The following is a 25,895-nucleotide window of genomic DNA, read 5'->3' as shown; positions in this document are numbered from 1 at the left end:
CACAAAATGTAATGGGGCCCTAGGCAGTAAACTGTAGATTACAGAATTCTTAACTGTTATTATTTGAGTCTTAAAAAGTTGGGGATCAACACAAACTAAAGATTAATTGTGCTTGATGAAGGATCAACCAGATGACTCAAAGAAATAAAGCTAATCGGTACATTTTTTGTGAATAGTTAATTAGAGCTAATGGTCAATATAGTTAATTGAGAAAGGCAATACTAATGTACTAATTGGTAAGTAGACAGGCCTGTCAATTGGTAGTAAGAGCTAATAGACAATGTCTGATTGCTCAACTTTGAACACAAAATCTTATGTATAACAATTAATTGCATTTTTATCATTTCATAAGCATATCAGCTACATTAAATATATAGCTGCAATTAATTTAAGAAAGTAACTGAACTACAAACTAAAAGCCTGACAGCGGAGCAACTTTTACACTGGCGACAAACCTAAGAAACAATTTCTTCAAATGCATAAGAGGACCAACAGCAGGTCAGTGTCTGTCCACTTGTTTATTGGCAAAGGCAGTGACAGCACAAATATACCTGAGACTGAAAATTCTGGCTTAAACATCTGGTCCCTAAAAAAGCTAGCGAATCTGTTGTATGGCAGTACTTTGGCTTTAAACAGGAAGACCATTTACAAACTAAGATATTGTGTAAATCATACTGAGTAGACGTAGCTTATTTGAGGGGGAACACAGCAAACCTGTTCCACCATTCAAAAAATAATTAAAAAGAGTAGTATGAAGAGTGCTGTTCACAAAAATGTGCAAGCAGCACGGCCAGACTGAAGACAAAATCTGAACAACCTCTAAAGCACCCATCGATTTGCCAGAGTTTTGAATGTGTGTTACCATATGAGCCTGGGAGCCGATGTCAAAAAGAAATAATGCAAGACATTATATATTACCTGTGTAAAGACATGGTGCGCCAATACTGTCCAAAAAAAAGGTTTGTGTACCTCACAAACTTGATAAACAATACCAGATTCCATCTAAAGTGACCATCCTAGAGATGTATGAGCAGTGTTGCAAACGGGTCCTGGAAGAGCTGACAGATGTGGAATTTTTCATGTATTCGACTGATCTTTGGTCAAGCAGGACAACAGAGCCCTCCAAAAACCTGACGATTCATTTCATCAACCGTGATTTTAAAATAAAGTTTCGGTGTTTATGGGCATTCTACTTCCCCGAAGAACACAGTGGGGAAAAATAGCTATGGAATTACGGGAGGCTTGGGTAGCGCTTGTTAAACACTAGAATTACCAAAGCGTACAAAAAAAAACTTGTAACTCTAGCCCACCTTAAATCCCTTTGCACCTCTCCATCAGCGTCTTTTGTCTTGTAAATGTGTCAATCACCACAAGCAGTAAGCAGCCTGCTATACCATCCCCACCACTGCTGCAGAAAGGGCAAAAAGTTTTCCCAACTCAAGCCTTGATTGGCTTGGAGTGAAGTGCTGGAGTTTTAGAGGGTAAAAAATATATATTATTTGGAACACATGCATTTCATATCTGCTCTGTGTCTACAACAATCTATGCATACACATTGTTAAAACAAACATTTTTCATGTTTTAGTAATAAATGACAAAATGTGGACATGAACTGTATAATGTGAGAAGCTTGATGTCCAAATATCAAATAAACACTGACGCTGTTAATTAGGGTTAGATCGGGGATTTTGGGGATTGGTTGGGTGGGGTTACTGAAAATGACAGAGAATAAAACTAAAAAAAAGCTAACTTTTACAAGTACCATACATTCACACCCGATCTAACGACGTTTGTTTTCAAACAATATTTTTTGCTTTCAAACAATATTGCATTAGTGCGATGATGTTCTCTGATTGGTAATATTCAGGTCATAAAATGATTTCTTCAAAATGTCACATATACTTGTCTCTTTCTTTTTTTCCCCCGATGCTGCATTGATATCATGCACCTGAAGGCATGAGCTTATTCAGTGTGAGCAGGAGCACACAGGTTTCCAGTTGCTGTGTGCTACAACATGCTTGACCTGGTGGCGATGAAAGAACATGTAGTGTACAAGGCATGCACGGGTCCACTGAGAAAAGAAGAGTGTTCTTGGCTCACCTTGCAGAGGAACTTCGTTGTCGCTTCTTACAAGAAAAGGTGACGGATAAAGAAAAAGAGGATGCAACATCGACAAGCTTCTGTTCCAAGACCACCGCTTCCCCCAGGAAAGCAAACTCAGTGTCAGGTGCCCCTTCAATGTAATAGGAACCACAGCATAGAGAGAAGTGTGTACACTGTAACAGGTACATGTCGTAAACATAGGAAGCATGGTCCTTGGGTGTGTGGGAACTTAACATTTGAATTTGATGATTGCACATAGCGCGGAACTGACCTCTCTGTACTATTCTTTCTTCTGCATGCCCTGGAGTATAAAAGAAACACCACCATCCACCAAAATGTGGAGACTGGGAAAGATGGAGGGAAAAAAAAAAAACACGGTCACTGATTGCAACCGCAAAAAGGTATGCAAATGAATATGAATAATATGCATAATGTTGCATCAGTGCCACAATGTTTTCCAAAATGTACTATACAGGTCATAAAATGTATTATTCCAAATATCACATATACCTATGTCTCTGTTTTTTTGTCAGAGAGGCTTTGACATCATGGACCATAAGGTGTGAGGAACACTCAATAAAACTGAATAAAAAAAAACATTAAGTGACAATGAGATACCAGGAAGGCATGATACACCAGCATTTGTGTCAGCTTTTATCCCTCCAGATAAGAGAATTTCCAGTTCCATTGTCTCAAAACACCACTCACATCTACCGTTATTCCCAGTTTCAAATAAAAACTAACAGCGTCAGATTTGGGCCGATTAGGGGGGTGTTATATCGTGATCGTAACTGAGAGAATAAAAGTGAAAAAAAAAAAAAGCCAAGTTTTACAAGTACTATAAATTTACACCGGCTGTTACAGACACAAATCAAATGTGCTGTATGTTTTTATTGTATAATATTAAACAATAAGAGCAGCTCACTACCTAAAATGGTAAATTTGCGAGGGAGCCAGAATTGAACCAGCAGCCTCTTGATTAAAAGTCAGTAGTTCTTACCGCTACACCACGAATGCTGTCGTATTATACTTGCACCTTTTGTGAAAGACTTCAGGACTTCAGGCTTCACACATTATATGCTTCATGTCTACATTTTATCATTTATTACTAAAACATGAAAAACGTTTGTTTTAACGATGTGTTTACATAGGTTGTTGTTGACACGGAACACACATGAAATGCCTGTGTTCCAAATAATGATACATTACTTACCCTCTAAAATTCCAGTACTTCACTCCAAGATAACCAAGGCTTGAGCTAGGAGAACTTTTTGCCCTTTCTGCGGCGGTGGGGGGTGTTATAGCAGGCTGCTTGTGTTGATCGACATGTTTACAAGACAAAAGACGCTGATGGAAAGGTGCAAAGGGATTTAAGTTGGGCCAGATTTACATGTTTTTTCGTAGGCTTTGGTAAATCTAGTTTTAAGCCAAGATGGGTGTTTTGCCACGGACAATACAAAAAATATGATCAAAGGTATTGAAGTAAATGACTGTCCCATACTTCGGTGTTTTGGACACAGACTACACCATGTTATCAGTGTTTATTTTATTTCAGAGTTTTAACTGGCTAGTAAAACAGAGTAATCTGTAGTTAAAAGGTTTGCTGTTCTGCTATGCCTTTATCTTCTAACATTTACAGCATTTGGCAGATACTTTAAGTCTGATGCGAGTGCCATGTAGTCATCTAGATTTCAAGTGGCAAACAGAGCAGAGCTACTAAAAAAAACTGGATTCTTGAGCTAAGGTAAAACAAAAGTAATAGATATTTTTATGTATTTATTTTTTTAATGGTTTTCCCAAAGTGGACTACTGACTGTAGTGTGATGTTGTGGGCAATGGCTAGATTGTTATTAAGATTTGTTGCAATCTGATTTGATAATTTTACTTATTTAAAATGCAGTGTTATACACTAGGTGCAAATGTAAATCAACCTTTCCACTGTAACTTGTAGAACCACCCTGTATGCAGCATTTAAATAAAGTATAGTTAGCGTACAGCTCATTTTCCTCAGTGTTAATAAAGCTTGCAAATGTTGTTTTGGTTTGTGTAAATGTAACTTCAATTAGGACTGAAACTTACTCTCTTTTTCTTCCCTGCTTCTAGCATTTTCACAAAATACTGTTCAAGGTGACACGCGCATTGATTGTGCTGCAGGGATGTGCAGGAAGCTGGTGGGACCTGTCTCCCAAAGTTGGGGGGGGAAAAAAAAAAAAAAAAAAAAAAAGGAGGTACTGAAGACTGCACAGTGGGAATTAAACTCACCTGACCACAGTTTGATTGCACAGTGCTGAACCAAATGGGGCATAAGGCAGAAAATGGATGAACACATCCTAGAGCAACAGCGAGCACTGTCACAAGTCCTCTCTGATGACAGAAAGACACAGCACCTAGTTCCAACATGGCAGGACATAGAGGCCCATGAGTCGGTGAATAAGACACTGAATGCACTCATAAATTTACAGAGGCATTGTCCAGACAGGACTATGTTAGTATTTTATGTGCAACCAGTACTTCACCTGTTGAAGACGAAAACACTTGCAACACATGAGGAGGATACTGATTTGACCCGCTCAATCAAAATAAGTGTATGGAAGTACATGAAGAGAAAATACAAGGACTCCCCACAGCCCAGACTGTGCTGGATACTTCTACTTTCCTCGATCCACGATGTAAGGCAACCTATATATGCCCTGAAACTCTCACAGACATCAAGACAGTTATTGTCTGAGAGAACAATGACAAAAAAAGGTTATTTTGTATTTAGAATGATTAATGAGTGAAACACTTCAAATAACTCACATTTACTTAAAAATATTTACATGCTCAACTCATCTCTCTCTCTTACAGGAGCACCGGCCTGCTGCTATTTGCCCCACGTATAGCAGGTTCAGGGTCTGGGCCTTGGCAGAGCCACAAAGTCACAACCCACCACAGCAAGAAGAGGCCAAAGATGGTGTCTTGTATGAATCAGTTGTGACCAAACCTTCCCCTGCAGATGCTGTTGAAGCTGAACTTAATAGCTACTAACTATCTAACTCCCACAGTTGACTGTGGGGGAAAACCTTTGCCTTGGGGGAAATCCACCAGGTTAACATTCCATATTTAAGCAAGCTGGCCAGGATGTATCTGTGTGTGCACTTTCTGAAAGACTTTTTACTGCATTAGGGAATGTTGTGACATGTCAGGGTTTTTCTTTATTGGTGGTTCTTAGAAATTTTTTTTTAAATAAAAGATTTTATACTGTTATGTCACTGCTTCTGACACAACCATAATTTAAAGAGAGGCCAAGTGGAATTAAGAGGTGTTAAAGATTAAAAGCTGACTTACAAAATTTCTCTGGTGTGTTCCTGAGTTTTACATGCTCTTATTTATGACATTTTCATATTCTTAAGAATTTGCAGGTCTTAAGTGAGATGTAACTAGTGCTGGGCGGTATACCGGTTCATACCAAAAACTGTTTTTTATTTTTTTTATGATATGGATTTTTCTTATACCGCAACACCGGTTTAAACTGCCTAAACGACGTTCGGAACGTGGCACAGCGGGAAACTGTTTAAGTGGGGACCTTTTTCACTGCTACACCGCTAAACACAGATTTGTTGCACTAGAGCTCTTTTTCACTGCTACACCACCAAATAGTGGGCGGTAGCATAGGTATGCCGCACGGTGAAAATGGACAGAGAGCATTCCGAAACTGAACTACAAGTAAAGTTGAACATGTGATGAACAGAAGAACTTTTGCCGAAAAAAAGGAGTCACATCCGTCACCTGTGTAAATACTGTTTCTATACTACTGGACAATACTGCAAGCCAAGTTGTACTTGTTTTTGTACTTGCTAATGTATGTTTTGCTTGTATTCATTCTGCGATGTGCTATCGACTCGTTCAGAGATGGGCGCAACTCTGAATGGATGGCATAATTAAACATGTATAACGAAGATATTTTTAAAGTTCTGAACACTCCGTCGGCTAAGTTAATAACTAGTTTTAATTTCACAAAGACGTTTATCGTATGGTGATTGGTAATTATCGTGTGCTTTTGGTAGAGAGCAGGAATATCATGAAGTGAATAGATTCTGTGCGGTGATTGCTGCAGGCGCCTGCTCTTAGTTCGGAGGAAGTCAGTTTAAGAAGCGTAGTGATTAACGACTGGGTCGGGGAACACTTAACACAAAGTGTTTGATGCGCTGCATTAACTTGTGACGGGGTTTGAGAAAATCTAGTAAATTAAACATTGATTTTAGGATGAAGTTTAGTTTACAACATTCTACTTTAATTATAAAATAAACTGAGAATAAAGTGGAAATGTTGACTTTAATCTTGACATAGTCAATATGTCGAATTTATTCTCGACATATAGTTTGTTTTTTTCTTCCGTGTCCATATTTTTTTTTCTTCACAGTGGCCCTAATGCGCTTCCATAGGGCTATACCACAAACAGCATTATAAATGCAAGTTGCAGTTTTTATCATTTATGTATATAGCTTACCTTGAAGCAAGGTCTATATTAATGCAGTTTGCCTAAATGATGGTACAGTTGGTAAGATGTCATCACCAAGATTGCACTTGTTTTATTTTATTTTAATTTGGTGAATACTGTGTAATGCACCTGGGCTTGAAGCCTTGAAGTAATGGTGCAACTATCAGTAATACTATTATGTATTTTATTGTTATTATTTATTTGTTTAAATATTATGCAGTTTAATGATGGTAAAATTGTTTAAAAAGTTACTTTAACGTGTCAGTGGACAGAGATTGTTAACATTAACAGAAAGTGTAGTTGGTTTACAAAAAATATTTACTATTTATTCCTTTTCTAAGACGTGTTCAGTGCAATCCAACTTTTGACAAACACCTCTGGATATTTTACTAAGTCTAAATGCCTCTTTGGATGGTTGAAAATATGTTGTCAAAATCATAGTTTAAGCTTTTGCAAAATTTGTTCAATTAAAGGTTCTATATTTTGACTGCATCTGTCATGCAATGTGATTCCTTCTCTTTAGTGCCACCCCCTTGAAAACTATCACTTTATGGGGCCATGCAAACCTGGATTAATACTTGTGTGCACATTAAAATGTCTTTTTGTACGATGTACAATTCTCATAACAATCTAATAGGTTATTCTTAGCCAGTCTACTGCAATAATTGCAGTGGAAAATGTGGTTAACATCCACTCATGCATGGGGAAAAAAATACCGTCTAATACCGTGAAACCAGCAGAATTTAGAAAAATACCGTGATATAGAATTTTGGTCATACCGCCCACCTCTAGATGTAACCCAATTATTTGTTAGATTTTCACTATTGCTAGAAACACCTTTTTACAGAATTGTTTTTGTAAATGTTTTGAAGCGCATATTACTTTTTGCTCTAAACATTCCTTTACTTTTTGAGATTATTAATTATTAACTTTAATTTTACTGTTTTAATAAACATATACAGCTAACAATCTGAATTTATCATTTGCATTGGCAGCATGTACAACTGGTCATACTGCACAATTCACAACTTTAATCTCAGATTTACTGCACTATTTATTATTATTGCATCATCATCAGGTTTATCATTCATCAAAACCTTAGTAGAATTTGTTGAAATGATAAGAAAATAGTATAGTTAAGTCACTTAATTTGAAGCCTTTCCTGTAGACAGATAGAATCCCCAGCAGTCTACACCTAGGTTCATATCTCCGACTCCTCTAAAAATGGGCATGCAAGCCAAAGACTTCCTGAAATACTGTAAGACGATTGTACTATCCTATAGGCTTCCTCTGTTGTTCTGTTTATCGAAGTAAATGCAGAATTCAAATGCAAGTTAAATATATTTTTCCTGTTCTATTATAATTTCTTTGTCTTAGTATCTTCAGTCTTGAGAATAACTACAACTTAAAAATAAAACATTCCCAGGGTGCATGCACCTTCCTGCTAGATAGACATAGTTAAGGCGTTGGTGGGGGGAGAATAGGTAGGGTCAGGTAACAATCATCAATTAGGATTTCAACAGGAAAAAAAAAGTATTAATATGCAGAGAACATTTTTTGAATTTTTGTGAAAGGAAATATGGCTGCGTGTCTGTGCGTTTAAATCTCTCAAGTTTTTAAAAATAATATAAACAGCAGCTAATCCACTGCTCAGAAATTCACAACAATTTGGCAAACAAATTCACGTCTCTGAAATACTTATGTATTTTCAATTCAATCTAAAAGCTTAGACTGAGTTTCTAAATTTCAAAACCACTGAAATGCACAGCTGTGATATTACATCTTTGATATATTTATGTAAATTCACACAGCAGCCTTTCTCCATATTTGCAACCTGGGTACAGTCGCATGCTAGCGAAATCTGATTTTTGGTCACTTCAGTTTAGTACAGTGGACCCTTGACTTACGAACTTAATTCGTTTGCGAGGGCTGGTTGTAACTCAAGTTGGTTGTAAGTCAAGACTATTTTTCCCATAAGAAATAATGGAAATACCCATAATGCGTTCCGAACCTCCCACTGCAACACTTACTTAACCTTTTCATAATAAAAAAGGGTTGTATAATGTGCATAATTTACCAAAACACCAATAATTTTTCTAATGTACTAACCAAAAAGTTATAAAAGTGCCTAGCCTACCAGAAACAACAATTTCATACTGTACTCACCATTTAATTTGACATCTTTGGGCTGCAGGAAGGGAGGAGGAGGAGAATGAAACTGAAGGTTTTTTAAAGGCTTTCTTTAACTTGCGCTCAGGCGTTTGCAATCATTTCAATAGCTTCTTTTGCGTTAATATTAATCTCCTCCTGCCTACAAGTTATTCTGACGAGAATTTTTCTCAGCATTTCCTTGCGATAATACACTTTCAAGGTGCGAATGATGCCCAAATCTAATGGCTGAAGTGCTGCCGTGCACTCAATGGGAACGACACACTGAAGTGCGTCCTGAAACGCGATTGCCGCGTCTGTGGAAGCTTGTTTGTCCATTGCCGGGCAGGGTAACAACAGACTCATAGCGCTGCAGTGAAGCGACACAGAAGCAAATCATGAAAGATCGGGGTCGCGCTCTAAGTCCCTGTCTTGCTCCCCAAAACACGAGGTTGAGTCTCAGTACTTTAGCAAAACCAACTTTATTCAGCTTGAAACAGGAACGGAAAACTTATTTAATGTAGCGTGATCTGCCAGTCTGCTGTACACAGACACAGCAGATCAGTGATCAAGTTACCTGTTACCTGCATTTACAATGTTCCTTGCATATCACCCATCGATATCTTTTCTGTTTGCTTTGGCTGAGAGACTCAGCACAGCTTTGAGCCGGCTGTTGCCCCAGCAACAGATAAACAGTCTTCCATAGACGCGGAGTTTGGACTTCGGGTCGCTCTTCGGCGTGTCGTCTAGTTGGGGGAAATAAAAAAAGGCAAAAAAAAAAAAACTACGAGGAAAGTCAGAAGAAAGAAAAAAAATTTAGTGTTTCTGTTTGGGGGGGTTGTTGTGCACAACTGAGCTATGGAACAGAATTAACTGCTCTGTGAATGATTCATTCAAGCATTTCAAGGTCTTTAGGGCACTTCATTGTAATGAAAGTATCTGCTGAATGTACTTTGTAGTAATGAGACTTCTATAGACTCGCATCATATGGGGAAGCTGTCGGGACCATAAAAACACTTCGCTGCAATGAAAATTTCATTGTAAAGATATTCGTTGTAACAGAATTTTACCTGTATATAGATAAATCACTGCACTGACCGAAATTACGTCCACAAACACATGTATCTGGGCTCCGACGAATGCTTACTAATGCTCTCAGCTGTTCGTTGACAATCGCGCAAGTGGATACACGTGACCGCATTCAGGTCGTAACGCAAGATGTTGGTCGTAAATCAAAATAAAAATTTTGGTCATAAATCAAGTTGTTCGTATGTCAGGCCGGTCGTATAACAAGGGTCGACTGTATTTTCTGTTCAAGACTGACCTGAAGTTCATATAAATAACATTAAAAATACCATGACAATAAGCATTTGTATCTATGCATCTTCACAGTACCATGTCTAGGACTACAACGGAAATGCAATCCATCTGACGAAAGATTTGGCATTTTCAGTGCAGCGAATAAGAAATACATTTCTGAACACAGCAAGGATAAAATAACCTGGATTACTGAGTAGTTTAACAGCCTAATAATGGGTTTAATTGAATGGATAATTTGAAGATCACAGCTACAAAAGGTATACTAGTGCCCAAAAAAAAAAAAAAAATAGGGGAGACAAGCACAATAGAACACCGTCTTTTACGCACAATCCACTAAGGAATAGAAAGCTGTTGAAGAGCATTACAGGCATTTTCATTACATTAGAAATTATTATTTTTTGTTTATTTTTTCTGTGCATGACTTTGACTATGATAACAGAGGTTTCCCTGAGTACCTTTAATAGTTAAAGTGCAATTGATTTCAACATGGGAAACACTGTATCCTTAATATTAGAAAAGCTGTAGGGAAGCCACATTCCATTTAATATGAGAATTGCATTCTTACATCTATGTGTCTCACAGTGTTCTTAAAAAAGTTAAAATTCAATTCTGAACACAAAACTGTACAATTTACATTTTTTAAATTTAACCTTCCCATACTTAGATATATGAAAATACAATTTGAGCTTGCCAGTACAGCTAATTAATTGGCATATAAAGCATTGTTACTTAGGCTAAGAATGTACAAATAAATGGTTTCGTACCGTGTACACTGCTAACAATGCAAGCTGATTGTATGGACGTCCATTTTTTGGAGCAATCTGCTGTGCCTTGAGGTACCAACTAGAATTAAAAAAGTGGTGTTAACCAGTCAGAAAGTCTTTATGTGGAATCAATAATCAAAGGAAAATACTACTCTAAACTGAAAACAGCAGAACTTGCTAAAATGGTAAAAGTAAATCTGATAAACACACACTTCTTTAAAGAAACATACATAAACATGTAGCATATGCATTAGTAAAAAAAAAATGTTTTGTTTGTTATATTATTTTAACTTGTATTTAGAAATATTTGTGATTTATACAGCCGTATTAAACAGTGTTTTCTATCTTAGGACAAGTGAGGTTTTGGTTACCTGCGTGCTTTTCCATAGTTTGCAGTGTCACTTGTCTGCTCCCGGTACCTTGCAATGTCCCCCAGGCAAATCATACATCTCTGAGCACTGATAAGTGCAAATTTCACCTAAATTAAAATAGATAACATTAAATGTACAGGTACATATATTTCTGGAGTAATCTAACATTACAATAACATTAAAGGGCAGTAAAACAACATTAAAGTACATCCCACATAACTTTCTCACCAATAAGTCAAACTGAACACTAGAATTAACTTCAATCTACATATGACACTAATTGTTTTTATTATAAACTGTACCATATTAAATATTGCACAATCTTGCATATCACAAAGTGTACTGTTACCCTTAATTTGAGTTCCTATTTATAAATTTTTTGAAATTCTGTATGACATCCAGGGAATTTGACATACAGGCCAGCCACAGGTTAGAAGCAAGTTCTGTTCCACTCCTGCGGACATTTGACCTCCTAATTTCGTACGTTAGTCAGAACTTGCAGTGAAAATGTACATTAATATAAATATCTGCAAAAACACAATGCTTTAATACTTATTTAGCAGAAAATTTAAAAACTTCATAAATAACAGTGAAGCAATACTACTGTACTTTAAATAAACAAAACCCTTCATTTAAACTAAAATGAACCACTGGCATTGAATGTATCAAATATCACTGTATTAAGGTGTATACTAGGGAAAAACAGTTTTAGTTAGTGACTTGTTCACAGTATAATCCATAATGAGGGGCATGACAGCCTAGAGCAGTATTTCTTTTTATTCTGTTTCTAATCCTGCTTGCTTCACCCCTGGCTCCACCACCACCGTCTCTCCCCCAGTAAGGGAGAAAACACAGTGATTATAAAAGGAAATTAAAACCAAACAGTGGTCAGGGAGTCAGTGAGGATGAACAGCGTGCAATTAGAAACAGGATAAAAAGATTGTGTTGATCTTTTTGTTAGTATCCCAGAGAATAAAGAAGGTGGGCACATTATACCATGAACAAGTCTCATATGCTCATGAGCCGGTGACAGCCTCCTGCATCTCAAAAATGGCAGAGAAAAGAAAATTTGTGAATTTCCCCTTGGGATTAATAAAGTATCTATCTATCTAGAAACATTTTTTTTTTAGGTATATGTGTCTGAATGATTAGCTCTGCACTCAGGGCTGCCTGTTTCCTGCCCTGTGCCCAGAGCTACCAGCAAAGGAATTGTCCCCACCCCAGTAACACAGCACCTGAAGGAGCTGTATATACAGTGATCCCTCGCTATATCGCGCTTCGCCTTTCGCGGCTTCACTCTATCGCGGATTTTATATGTAAGCATATTTAAATATATATCGCAGATTTTTTGCTGGTTCGTGGATTTCTGAGGACAATGGGTCTTTTAATTTCTGGTACATGCTTCCTCAGTTGGTTTGCCCAGTTGATTTCATACAAGGGACGCTATTGGCAGATGGCTGAGAAGCTACCCAACTTACTTTCTCTCTCTCTCTCTCTTGCGCTGACGTAGGGGGGTGTGAGCAGGGGGGCTGTTCGCACACCTAGACGATAGGGACACTCGTCTAAAAATGCTGAAAGATTATCTTCACGTTGCTACCTTCTGTGTGCAGCTGCTTCTTGAAGCGACATGTTGCACTGTGCTTCACATACTTAAAAGCTCAAAGGGCACGTATTGATTTTTGACTTTGTTTTTCTCTGGCTCTCTCTCTGCTCCTGACAGGAGGGGGTGTGAGCTGCCGCCTTCAACAGCTTTGTACCGGCGGTGCTTCGCATACTTAAAACAAACAGCCCTATTGATTTGTTTGCTTTTCTCTCTCTGACGCGCACTCCGTTGAAGAGGAAGATATGTTTGCATTCTTTTAATTGTGAGACAGGACTGTCATCTCTGTCTTGTCATGGAGCACAGTTTAAACTTTTGAAAAAGAGACAAATGTTTGTTTGCAGTGTTTGAATAACGTTCCTGTCTCTCTACAACCTCCTGTGTTTCTGCACAAATCTGTGACCCAAACATGACAATATAAAAATAACCATATAAACATATGGTTTCTACTTCGCGGATTTTCTTATTTCGCGGGTGGCTCTGGAACGCAACCCCCGCGATGGAGGAGGGATTACTGTATATTTCTTTCCCTAAAAAATATGAAAATAAAGATATAACTGCAACTGAAATCGAGAGATTGTTTAGATGTAAGAGTGGTTAGGTGCTGAATGTTTCCAAAAATGGGACAATGTTATGCCAAACAGTGTAACTTTGCAATGCAGTGGAATATGACATCTAAACTTGGCACAATGACAGATAGAGCACAAAAGAAAATTGATTCCAGAGCTGTACATCATAAAATGTCTTGGTTATGTACTATAAAGTCCAGTTTTCTTTGAAGGAAACTCCCTAAAGCACCAAATGTTTTGTGTTGTATTTGGTTGATATTGCTGTAAACAAAGGTTTTAAATCATATAAATCCTTTCTTTTAAAATTGTAAGTGTTCTACTTGGTACTCTTTAACCATTTGCAGCTCCTTAATTACATAAACAGTGTAACAGTCTTATTTTTGGGTGTGTAATTTGGGTGCAATAATGTTAAAATCAATTTACAGCATAAGGTGCTAATGCTTTTCGGTTCACTGTGAGAAAGTAAACAGGTTTATTTCTACCAACAATGAAACTAACTAACTAACTAACTAACTAACTAACTAACTAACTAACTAACTAACTAACTAACTAACTAACTAACTAACTAACTAACTAACTAACTAACTAACTAACTAACTAACTAACTAACTAACTAACTAACTAACTAACTAACTAACTAACTAGATAGATAGATAGATAGATAGATAGATAGATAGATAGATAGATAGATAGATAGATAGATAGATAGATAGATAGATAGATAGATAGATAGATAGATAGATAGATAGATAGATAGATAGATAGAGATGTGTTTTTGTTGGTAGAAATAAACCTGTTTACTTTCTCACAATAATGCAATGAAGAACTATTTGCAACCCTCCCACCAGTCAATCCTTATTCTTTTTTTATTCAAAAAAAAAAAAGGTAAATTTCACTTTCAGCCTCCTGTATCAAAGTGATGGAAGTACACTGGAGCATTACGTGTTGATATGCCTCAAGCTCTGATCTGCTCCAACATTTAGTGTCCCACACAGAGCCAAATTTACCACAAGTGCTCTAAGCATCTCTATGTGCAAACATTATTTCAGGACTCAGTTCTTGAGTCATCGTGCTTTGTGCAGATTTGTGACCTGTTATAACATATTTTGAATGTACATGTGTGACTAGCTAATTAAGGCATTTGTTTTAAAAAATAAAGCATTTTGATGTATGAATATCACTTTAAAACATTAAAGCAATATTCGAATTAAATGATTTAACTGGAGAGAAAAAAATAAAATAAATCGCTCAGCCCTACTCTCAGCAGCTATACTACCTGAGATAACACAGCTGGGACATATACTTTGGATACTGGGATTTACAATCAATGGTTTCTACTGCTTGGTTAAATGATCAGCTGCCGATCAAGCTCCTTATCTGTGACTGAGCTTAATTACATGGCTTACATTTAGTGACACGCATACACAAAAGAACAAAATGGTTACAGCAATTCCACAGAAAACAAAATCTAAAAAATTTTCTTTGAATCTGAATTACAATTAATTTTCATCTAGCAACATACTTTTATTTTTTTAATTTTTATAAAAGTGAACTAGTTTTTCATTCACACATTTCAATAAAAGTAACTGACAGTGCACGCAGTAGCACAATAAATTCCAATATAGGTAATCACCTAGACTGGTGGTGTTGCCTCTGTGTGAATTGCCACTGCAAGTGGGAAGTGATATCATTAGCAAATCAAATGTCAGCATATGTGTCTCAATTATCAGTGGTGAATTATGCCTTTCCCTACTCCGTGAGATTCTGTACATTATCAAACTTTTATTTATACTTGTAGTTCAATTTAGTTATAGGATAATACTACTTCACTGTTATCTTATTACAAATTTTGAAACAGTTCTCTATAAAATAAGTAATAAAGTATTACATTTTTCGGCGAACTCACATTAACAGACAAGTTCCAACTTACATGCAATATCGGTTTACGAAGATTGACGGGAACAGAAATGTTTCGTGAATGCAGATTTGCCTATGTGTATATATAGCAGTACTAGTCAAAAATTTGAACTCAGTTTCTTCCCACACCCAAGAGACATGTAAGAAACTCAACAAGATTCTGTGGTCTAATGAGACCAAAATAGAGTCTGGAGAAACAACTACTCAACACATTCCATGTTGTCCAGTGCAGAGTATTTGGTTTTTAGCCAGTATACATGTAACACATTTTATATTTAAATACTTGTGTTTGTAGAAGTGTAATAATACACCAATATTTATCTTAAGGTTTAAAATAGCAATTAAGCATTACAAATTTAGCAGTGAAAAGAAAAATAAAAGAAATACTTATAGTCAAATGCTGGACAATACCATTTTAGTTTAGTGACAAATTGTCTCATGTAAAGAGTTTGTGAGGGGAAAAAACATGTATAGACACCACCTACAGAAGACAAAAAAAACTGACATTGCCAAATAAAGCAGATGTAATAAGTAAAGCAGGAGCTGAAAAGAGGTGACAGATTACTTTGTTTAACAGATCAGCTGTAAAAGAACAAATCAGTATATATCCTACACATTAAGGTTTCTTGGAACAGAAAAGGCTAAATGTCATTAGCATTCTCTCTCTCTCTCAAATAGTGGATATGTAAGCCTTCTGAAACTGACCTTCAGAAACTAAAATTCCACCTGCATAAAAAAACAGAAATCATACCGTCTTCCGCAGTGGACGGCTGCGGATGGCCATCCCATCCATGTAGTCATCCAACTTGAACTGAAATGTGGCTTGGAGCTTCTTCAGAAGAGAGTCAAAGAACATAGCACCCTGAAGAGAAGATTCATATTCAACACCAATGCATTTCTAAACAGCTATAAAAAAAAACAGTACATGCTGACACAGACTACAAAATGGTAGTGAAACATACATTAAGTTACATCTTAAAAGATCAGACTTCTTTGTTAAAGGAATTCTTCACCCCAAAATATTTTTATACTATGTTATTTGGCAAATGTTTTTAGTAAAAATTGAGAACGATGTTTAATCTCATCTTTTCATGGAGAAGAGAGATGAAAAAAAATTTGATAGAAGGGCAGCCTATGGTGGCTCATGCTGGAGTTGACAATGACCCATTTCTTAGTGGGGGGGGGGAGGTTTTATAGTCAGATAACACCACTTTTGAGTAAAGTTCAGAAAGTTGAAAAAGAGTTGTGTAGTGTAAATGTATTACAGTACACACTTAGCTTTACCTACAGAGAAGTATAGTACTGATAGCAATAGCAGGGACTGGGGATCTGATTAAACTAGAAGGAAAAATAGCGGAAAATACAAATATATAATTCAAGAAAATCTGATTCAGTCAGCAAACTGAAACTAAGAATAGGTGAAAGTTCAACAAAATAACTGGAGTGTCTCAAAGACAAAAGGATGAATGAACTGCAATGGCCTAGTCAAAGGTCTGCTATTAAATTAATTCAGAATCTATGGCACTATCTTAAAATTGCAGTACATAATCATTATTTAACTAACTTTAACACCCTGTAGCAAAACTGCTAAGTTATACACAAAGGGATAATAAATACAGATATTTTAATTATATATTTACAGAATACATATTCTATATGAAATGATGAATGAGACTTAAGTATAGAATGTCAGCTTTCATTTACGGGAGATGTTTTAAATTTATCATAAAGTAGCTGTCCCCTGCAGCTCAGCCCGTGTAGTAGTGAAACAGGACAAACTTTAAAAATCTAAATAAAAAAAAAATAATAATAATAATTTGTACTGAGAATTTAAATTGATAGCTTTCGTATCCGAGGGTCTCTTGATATACAATATTTTTGATTTTGCAAGATTCGGGGCAAGAATGTAGCTGTGATTTCTTTGCCAAAAATATAAAAAGTTGCCAATTTATCTCCAGCCAAGCGGAAGGTAGGTACGCTCCAACATCAAACATTGCCACTGTATCTGATCATATTAAGCTCAGACGGGAAAGCGTTCCCCACATGGGGAGAATAGCACGTAACAGAGAGATAGAGAGATAGATACTTTATTAATCACAAGGGGAAATTCACATACTCCAGCAGCACCTTACTAATACAAAAAAACAATATTAAAGATTGATAATAATGCAGGTAAAAAACAGACAATATCTTTGTATAATGTTAATGTCTACCCCCCCCCAGGGTGGAACTGAATAGTCGCATAGTTTGGGGGAGGAATGATCTTCTCAGTCTATCAGTGGAGCAGGACAGTGACAGCAGTCTGTCGCTGAAGCTGCTCTTCTGTCTGGAGATGACACTGTTTAGTGGATGCAGTGGATTTTCCATAATTGATAGGAGCCTGCTGAGCGCTCGTCGCTCTGCCACAGATGTCAAACTGTCCAGCGCTATGCCAACAATAGAGCCTGCCTTCCTCACCAGTTTGTCCAGGCGTGAGGCGTCTTTCTTCTTAATGCTGCCTCCCCAGCACACCATGGCATAGAAGAGGGCGCTCGCCACAACCGTCTGATAGAACATCTGCAGCATCTTATTGCAGATGTTGAAGGACACCAGCCTTCTAAGGAAGTATAACCTGCTCTGTCCTTTCTTGCACAGAGCATCAGTATTGGCAGTCCAGTCTAATTTATCATCCAGCTGCACTCCCAGGTATTTATAGGTCTGCACCATCTGCACACAGTCACCTCTGATGATCACGGGATCCATGAGGGGTCTGGGCCTCCTAAAATCCACCACCAGCTCCTTGGTTTTGCTGGTGTTCAGGAGTAGGTGGTTTGAGTCACACCATTTAACAAAGTCATTGATTAGGTCCCTATACTCCTCCTCCTGCCCACTCCTGATGCAGCCCACGATAGCAGTGTCATCAGCAAACTTTTGCACGTGGCAGGACTCTGAGTTGTATTGGAAGTCCGAAGTATATAGGCTGAACAGGACCGGAGAAAGTACAGTCCCTTGTGGCGCTCCTGTGTTTCTGTGGAGAAATGCTGATCTCTTTTGTCATTTGCATGCTATTGCTAATTAGGAGCAATTAAAAACCAAGACTACAGCTGTTTAAGACTAAAATAAGCAATAAGGGTTCAAAATCTAAACAAGCAAAACAACTAAAATGAAGCAGAAGTGTTACTTGAACAATAAGTGCTTCTTATTAAGCAGTTGGGTTGGAACAAAAACCTGCAGCCACTGCGTTCTGAACACTCCGTGGTCTAAGTTTATAACTAGTTTTAATTTCACAAAGACGCTTATCAAGGGAGCAGCACTACCGCGACACTACCATGCATGTTTAATACCTGCTTTAATACATTTCATCCTGAAAATATCAAGTATTTATCTTAGCATTCTAAATTTTCAGAGAGCAGGAATATCATGAAGTGAATGTATTCTGTGCGGTGATCGCTGCTGGCGCCTCGTCTTAGTGCGGAGGAAGTCAGTTTAAAGAAGTGCGCAGTGATTAACAATTGGGTCGGGGAACACAATACAAAGCATTTCATGTGCTACATTAACACGACGGGGTTTGAGAAAATCTAGTAAATTAAACATTGATTTTAGGATGAAGTTTAGTTTACGACATTCTACTTTAATTATAAAATAAACTATGAGAATAAAGTGGAAATGTAGAGTTTAATCTCGACGTAAATGGCGAGAATAAAGTGGAAATGTCGACTTTAATCTCAACATAAGCATTAAGATTAAAGTGGAAATGTCGAGAATAAAGTCAACATGTCGACTTTATTCTCGACAAATAGGTTTTTTTTTTTCTTCCCTGTGTCCTTATTTTTTTTTTCTTCACCATGGCCCTAATACGATTCTGTAAGGCTATACCACAAATAGCATTATAAATGCAAGTTGCAGTTTTATTATTTATGTATATAGCTTAGCTTGAAGTAAGGTCCATATTAATGCAATTTGCCTAAATGATGGTTCAGTTGATAAAGATGTCATCACCAAGTTGCACTTGTTTTATTTTATTTTTATTTGGTGAATACTGTGTAATGCACCTGGGCTTGAAGTCTTGAAGTAATACTATTATTACTGAAGTTGCACTACTATTTATTTTATTGTTATTGTTTATTAGTTTAAATACTAGGGGGCTTCGCCCCCTGCTTGCTTCACTCGCCAACCCCTGGTGTTGGGTAACCCGAAATACATTGATGTATGTATGAGATATATTGGAGTGTAAAGGTGTAGATGACAAACAAAGGAAGTAAAGAACCCATAGCATGGCACATTAGAAAGATTTATTGGAATATTTCTTTATACACAACATCTGTAGTAAAGATGGTGTGTTGTCCTTGAATGAGTTTTCCTTGGTATGGAGTATCTACAACTTTAACTTTAATGTCAGATGAACGCCGAACTCTTGAGAAGGCTACATAAAGTTGTTCATGTCCAAGTACAGGCTCAGAGAGGTATATGCCAACTCTGTCCATGGTTTGTCCTTGGGATTTGTTGATTGTCATGGCAAATGCAGGTTTAATGGGAAATTGGCGTCGTTTAAGTGTAAAAGGTAATTCCAGGTCAGAACTTGGAAGGTCAACTGTAGGAATCAAAACAGTATTGTTAGAATGTGATCCTGTAAGTACTTTTGTAGATGTAGCTAATGGGTGACTGTTTATGACTTCAGCGACGTTTCTCATTATCAGCTCTGTATATTGCTTGTTTTCAGGAAGGGTCATTCGTTGATAGATTGCGACATCTGAATCTAACACGTAGATTTGTGCATAGTTGCGTTCGTGATACGGTTCAGGATGCACTGTTCCAATCCGATGTAATACTTGTCCACATACGCGAAAGCAGTATGGGCCATTGCCAGCTGGTGGCCTGATATTTACCCCGGTAGATGCAAAAGCAAATGAACTATTGTAGGATCCAATGCAGTCCATAAAGTTTTTACTTTCGGGTACATTGTTAGTTAGAAACTTCCGTAGATATTCAGGAAAGTCATCTAAAGGAGGCAGTCTAAACTGACCCTTTTGACAACAACGTGTAAACTCATTAGTTGTAGTGCCAGTTGTTTCTTCAGGGAAGTTAAGTGAATGACAATGACAGCAAATGATGTTCATTAATCCTAATGAATGTTCATTAATAGTGGACTCATTACAGAATGCGTTGTCAGCTAATTGGCAGAATTGTTTAGCGGCTGTTTGTCGTTCCTTTCTTTGCTGTTTATGTATTGCCTCTGCTGTTTGAGAGTCGCGTTGTAGGCGCCTGCATTCATTAATTGTATTCAGGCGGGCTCGTTTCTGTATGTCTGTCAGTTGAGATGTTTCATTTTGGAGCTGTGACTCCTTTGGTTGCGTTGTTTGAGAAGCGCGTTGTAGGCGCCTGAGTTCATTGTTTTTATCCAGGCGGGGTCGTCTTTGTAGCCCCATTAGTCGAGCTCTTTCTTTTTGGAGCCGTGCCTGCTTTGCTTGCGGCATTTCTGACGCGCGTTGTAGGCGCCAGCGTTCATCCATTAGTTATCAGTTATCTATCGTTAGTAATATGGATAATTGCACTTACTGTTAATACGGAGCGTTTTGTGTGGTTGTACTGTTAATAATGCATCACTGTAATGTGATTCACATATGCTATATGGTTTGGACGTGTGAGGATGCCGAACGTTTAATACGGAGAGTTCGTTTATTCTTATTACCTGGACCATGCTGTGTAGTGTGGACGTTTAGTTCAGAAGCGCGTTGTAGGTGCCTGTGCCTTTCGTACTTTCTTGCGCCTTCCATACTATCTTTGTGGACCTTTGCGGACTCCGTACTGTCTTCCGTTTGACTCTTGTGTGCAGTGCAGAATCCTCTTTTCTATGTGGCGTTAGTTGAGCTATTTCGTTTTTGAGCCGTGACTCCTTCGTTCGCGGTGGATCAGACTTTGCTTGCGGTTTATGAGACGCGCGCTGTAGGCGCCTGCGCACTATGTCTCCTGCGTCCATCGCCGTGTACCTGGGTCCGTGCCTTCCGGGTTTACCATTCTCGGTTAGTAATATGGATTATGCAGTTTAATGATGGCAAAGTTGTTTAAAAAGTCACTTTTAACGTGTCAGTGGACAGAGATTGTTAACATTAATAGAAAGTGTACTTGGTTTACCAAAAAATATTTACTAATTATTCCTTTTCTAAGACATGTTCAGTGCAATACAACTTTTGATAAGCACCTCTGGATATTTTACTAAGTCTAAATGCCTCTTTGGATGGTTGAAAATATGTTGTCAGAATTTTTGTTTAAGTTGTTTGCAAAATTTGTTCAATAAAAAGGTTCTATATTTTGACTGCAACTGTCATGCAATGTGATTCCTTCTCTTCATTAGTGCCACCCCCTTGAAAACTATCACTTTATGGGGCCATGCAAACCTGCATTAATACTTGTGTGCACATTAAAATGTTTTTTTTGTACAATTCTCATGACAGTGGAATAGGTTATTTTTAGCCAGTCTACTGCAGTAATTGCAGTGGAAAATGTGGTTAACATACACTCATACATGGGGAAAAAAAATACCGTTGAATACCGTGAAACCGGTATAATTTTGAAAAATACCATGATATAGAATTTTGGTCATACCGCCCAGCACTACTCAGCAGCTATATTAAGACAGGCATGCGGGCTGTCCTGAAGAAAGATGGAAAATGATGATTTAACTAGAGATATTTTAAGTAACTAGAAAAGTCTGTGTGCCGCCTGAAACTACCTGTCAGCATTTGTCAGGTTATATGGTTGCCAGTGTTCACTTGTACTTTGCTTATTGTCATGAATATTATAAATAATACATTATTAAAAGTGTAACTTAACTCCTACTTGTCTTTTACTCTATGTAATTGCCTGAGGTTGTAGATGTAGATGGTAAGGTGAGGAGAAGTAAAAAAGCTACACATTAATAATACAAAAGGGGAAAGTAGAGTAATATAGAACTCTACCAAGATAAAACTATATAATAAACTAAAATCTTACTTCTGACCAGTCAAAAGCTTCAAGTGTTACAAGAGAACACAATCAAAATGCACAACTAAACTCTTTGGTTAATTCGAAATAAATAAAATAGGTAATATAAAATAAGTCTCAATTTTGACCAGTCAAAAGATTTCAAGTTTTACAAAAGAACACACTAAATTTGTTAGTCAACATCAAATAAATAAAACCTTAATTCTAAAATCTTAAACCTAAAACTAAAATATTACAGCTTTCAAGTTTTACAATAGAACACAAAATAAATTCTTTGGTCAATTTCAAATAAAGTAGGTATTACTAGAAAATAAAATCTCAAAAAACACTACCTCTATACTGTGTCCCTTCCTCTGTATAGATTCAGACTATTTTAAATGGTTCAGAAACAAACCCACATATAAATAGACAAACAATCCCGTATACATCCTCATTGCAAATTTAAGTAGCTTTCAAATGTAAATAAAGGAGAACATAAACAAAACTGACATATTCACTCAACTGTGGTCAGCTTATGCTCCAAAGTAGAAGTATGCATTGCAGGACCCAATAAAACTGTATGTGACGCAGGTCTAATGTTCAGTACCGTGGGTGGGAGCAGCCAGTCGACACCTGTGTGCGGATGGGAGCTAGAGTCTGGTAATTTAAAATAAAACGTACATTCATTCTCTATATATAGAATTTACATAATTTATTTGCCTATATAAGTAAAGACAGTCTTACATCCACAGAACAGCATTAAGAAAGGAAAGCAAAAGACTACAAAACTCAGTAAAGGGAAGTCCGATATTTAGAAGTCATTTTCAATTGTTATCGATGGCAAAGGCAACCAAGTGCCATTTTCTTGCTGAGATAAATGTGCTAACATACAGTGGACACAAGTCAGGCACTTCAGATTTAAAGCACAATGCATGTAACAGTAGTGAAGGGTGAAACTAAACCGACATTCTTGCCAATCCTGTCAAAAGTAACAACACTAAAAATAAAGCGCAGCATAAATGTGCAGATTTTGTTTGTAAGGATATAGGGCTTTACAACACAGTGTCTGGTGAGGGCTATATTCAACTTGAGCAGTACCTGGTTGACACAGCAGCCAAAATTGGAAAGTCTAAAGTTTAAACAGATACTGCCCCATCCAACAACTGTATTGCAGCATATGGTAGAAAAAGTCAAAAACTGAGAAAGGATATTGTACATGACATGCTAGAGATAGTTATGGGCATGCTGCCACAACTGACATTTGGACCAAAAACATTTGTATCTGCTACCATCCATTATATTAATGAGAGCTACAATCTTAAGTCAAGAGTGCTTTTTGTGAGGCCATTTGAAGCAAGCACGATTAAAACAGGTGAAAACATTCACGGTTTACAGTTTGAAAAGCTTAAGTGTTTTCAGAACTGACTTATTGACAGAGGAGCAAATTCAATAGTGTCCACATTCTTAGCACAATCAACAGTGATGGAGAAAGCACCCAATGTTGCACAGCTTCTGGCTAGAGTAAAAAATTTAGTCAGGTATTTAAATCATACTGAACAACAAGGCAAGCTTATGAGGTCACTCAAACAGGTTTGTGAAGACAAGATATAGTGCTGAATTCAGTGTTGCAGCAATTTGATGATTGGCTGCAACAACAAAAAGATGCAACTGTGGTCTCTTTTCTGAAACCGTTCAAAGATGCAACGACTGATTTAGAATCAGATACTACTGAAAGAACTTGTTAAACTGTTCAGCACCAACTCTTATCCACACCCTCCACAAAGTAGTAACATTTCTCAGCCCAAAGCTTCTATTTCTATATCTTTTATTTAAGAGGATCACAAAGGTGCATGAACAAGAGATTAGTAATAATTTGTCATTTTTAAAACTGTGATTTAATGCAATAGAACTGAATCATTGAATGCAGTGAAGTTCATTTGTCATCTGTTAGTAACACCCTCTGTCATCTCAGAGGTTGAAACCAGACAAGGAGATGCTAGTACATCCGCAGTGCTTTACTTGGTTACGGTGTTCTTGTTTTTAAAACAAAAAAATTGTGCCGTGCAGACCTCTACACCAAGGCAAAAGAAAAAAAAAAAAAAAGGCGCGAGTGCAGCACTTGCTTGTGTTTGGGACTGTAAAATCTTACATTGTGCATGTTCAAGATGATGGCACTGTTTCAGTTGGTACAAAGGATAAGTGGTATTACCTGTCTTTTTGGGAACATGCTTTTGACACTCAAGGGCATTTTCTGAATTGTCCCTAAGATATCCCTATGTCTTTGCTTTGTGCTTAGAGTCAATGTCTTGTTGGAAGGTGAACCATCAGCCCAGGGCCAGAGTCCTTTCCTAATCATGCCCAATAAACTTAACTGATCCTTTTCTGGACTCCAAACAAGGTATAGAAACGTCTCAAAGAAAATAGAAAATTGGATGGACCCAAGTCAGATTTCAAGTGTCATATCAGAGGGTCTGAATTCTTGTGTCAATGTGAAATTACATACAGATTGTCACACACATGCAACTGGGAGGCAGCTAAAGGACCTGAATAATAATAGTACCACATCAGACCAGGGGGTGGTGAGCTGCACGGACTCTCTCTCAATCCTCTGCAGACTATCCACGGGAAATCCCACTCACTTCTGGCACTGGGGCCTATGAAGACATCACTTCCGTTGTTGGTTGGGCGGTTTGGCGTGGAGTGCCCATTGATGACGTCACTTGCGGTGGTGGGGGCCCATTGATGCTATCACTTCCAGTTCTGGTCCTGGTGACGTCACTTTCTGTCCCCGGCCTTTAAAACCACCATATTTCCCATCCTAAGTCAGTTCTGTTTTGGATTTAAACCTGTCAAGAGCTCAATACTTTACCCATTTGCAGCCAGGGTACAATATATAGGTGGCTACCCCAAACTTTTTTTGATGTCTTTGGACTATTCTTGTGACAGTGGCCAAGTCGATAGGATGCTTAAAGCCCAGAAGAAACGGGGACAGGACCTGAAGTATAACTAGGTGGGAAAGTACCGGGGCTGAGTTTCCAAGTGGGGGTTTCGTCCCATAAAATCTGTCTCTTTCATACAAGCCAGAGCCTGTTCCGAAGTCCCCGGACCTATGGGCACGCAACTTACTCGGGAATAAGGAGGAATCCAGGTGAAAAGAGAAGGACTTACAACTTACAAACCCCATTACGATATCACATATGGGAGTAGTGATTGTGAATGAGTTTAAAGCTGAAGCACTCTTCGATTCAAGCAGCAACATTTCCGTTGTTGATCACCGATATGTACTACCGCAACAGTGGGTTTAAATAAAGACCAATATAGCTTGTATACACAGAGAAATCCGACAATATAAAACTGCCCTTGGAGGATCACTAAAAAAATTCCCTGTAGCGGTCCTCCCAAATCCAACTTTTTCAGTGATTCTGGGGTGGGACTAGTCTAACAATAAATGCAGTTTAGTACTGACTACTCACAAACATAATTTAGGCCTAGTTATAGACAGGAATGACCCATTTCAAGCTGTCTTCATGCCATGTAATCAGCCGGCAGAGAGAGATACGGAAGACCAAGAGGGGGATGGGGAGCTTCCTGGACCGTCGCAGGCAGAAACATCATCAAACGGTGCCTCGACGAGCTGGGAAGAAACCCCGCCCCTTGATGTCAGACCGGACTCTCCCTCTGAGA

The 25,895-nt window shown here is 37.7% G+C and overlaps 1 protein-coding gene across 1 annotated transcript in view; it reads right to left on the bottom strand.

Moving 5' to 3' along the window:
- The window catches only part of smg6 (SMG6 nonsense mediated mRNA decay factor), a 539,535-nt gene that overhangs the window by 453,346 nt on the left and 60,294 nt on the right, over positions 1–25,895 (bottom strand). The window contains exons 4-6 of the mRNA XM_028806651.2: positions 16,024–16,134; positions 11,187–11,293; positions 10,816–10,894 (exon numbers count right to left, since the gene is read on the bottom strand). Coding sequence (XP_028662484.1) covers positions 10,816–10,894; positions 11,187–11,293; positions 16,024–16,134 — 297 coding nt within the window. The remainder of the gene's footprint in view (positions 1–10,815; positions 10,895–11,186; positions 11,294–16,023; positions 16,135–25,895) is intronic.

Source organism: Erpetoichthys calabaricus, chromosome 8, assembly GCF_900747795.2.
Source record: "Erpetoichthys calabaricus chromosome 8, fErpCal1.3, whole genome shotgun sequence".
Classification (NCBI taxonomy): domain Eukaryota; kingdom Metazoa; phylum Chordata; class Cladistia; order Polypteriformes; family Polypteridae; genus Erpetoichthys; species Erpetoichthys calabaricus.
This window is presented reverse-complemented; position numbering and strand designations above follow the sequence as displayed.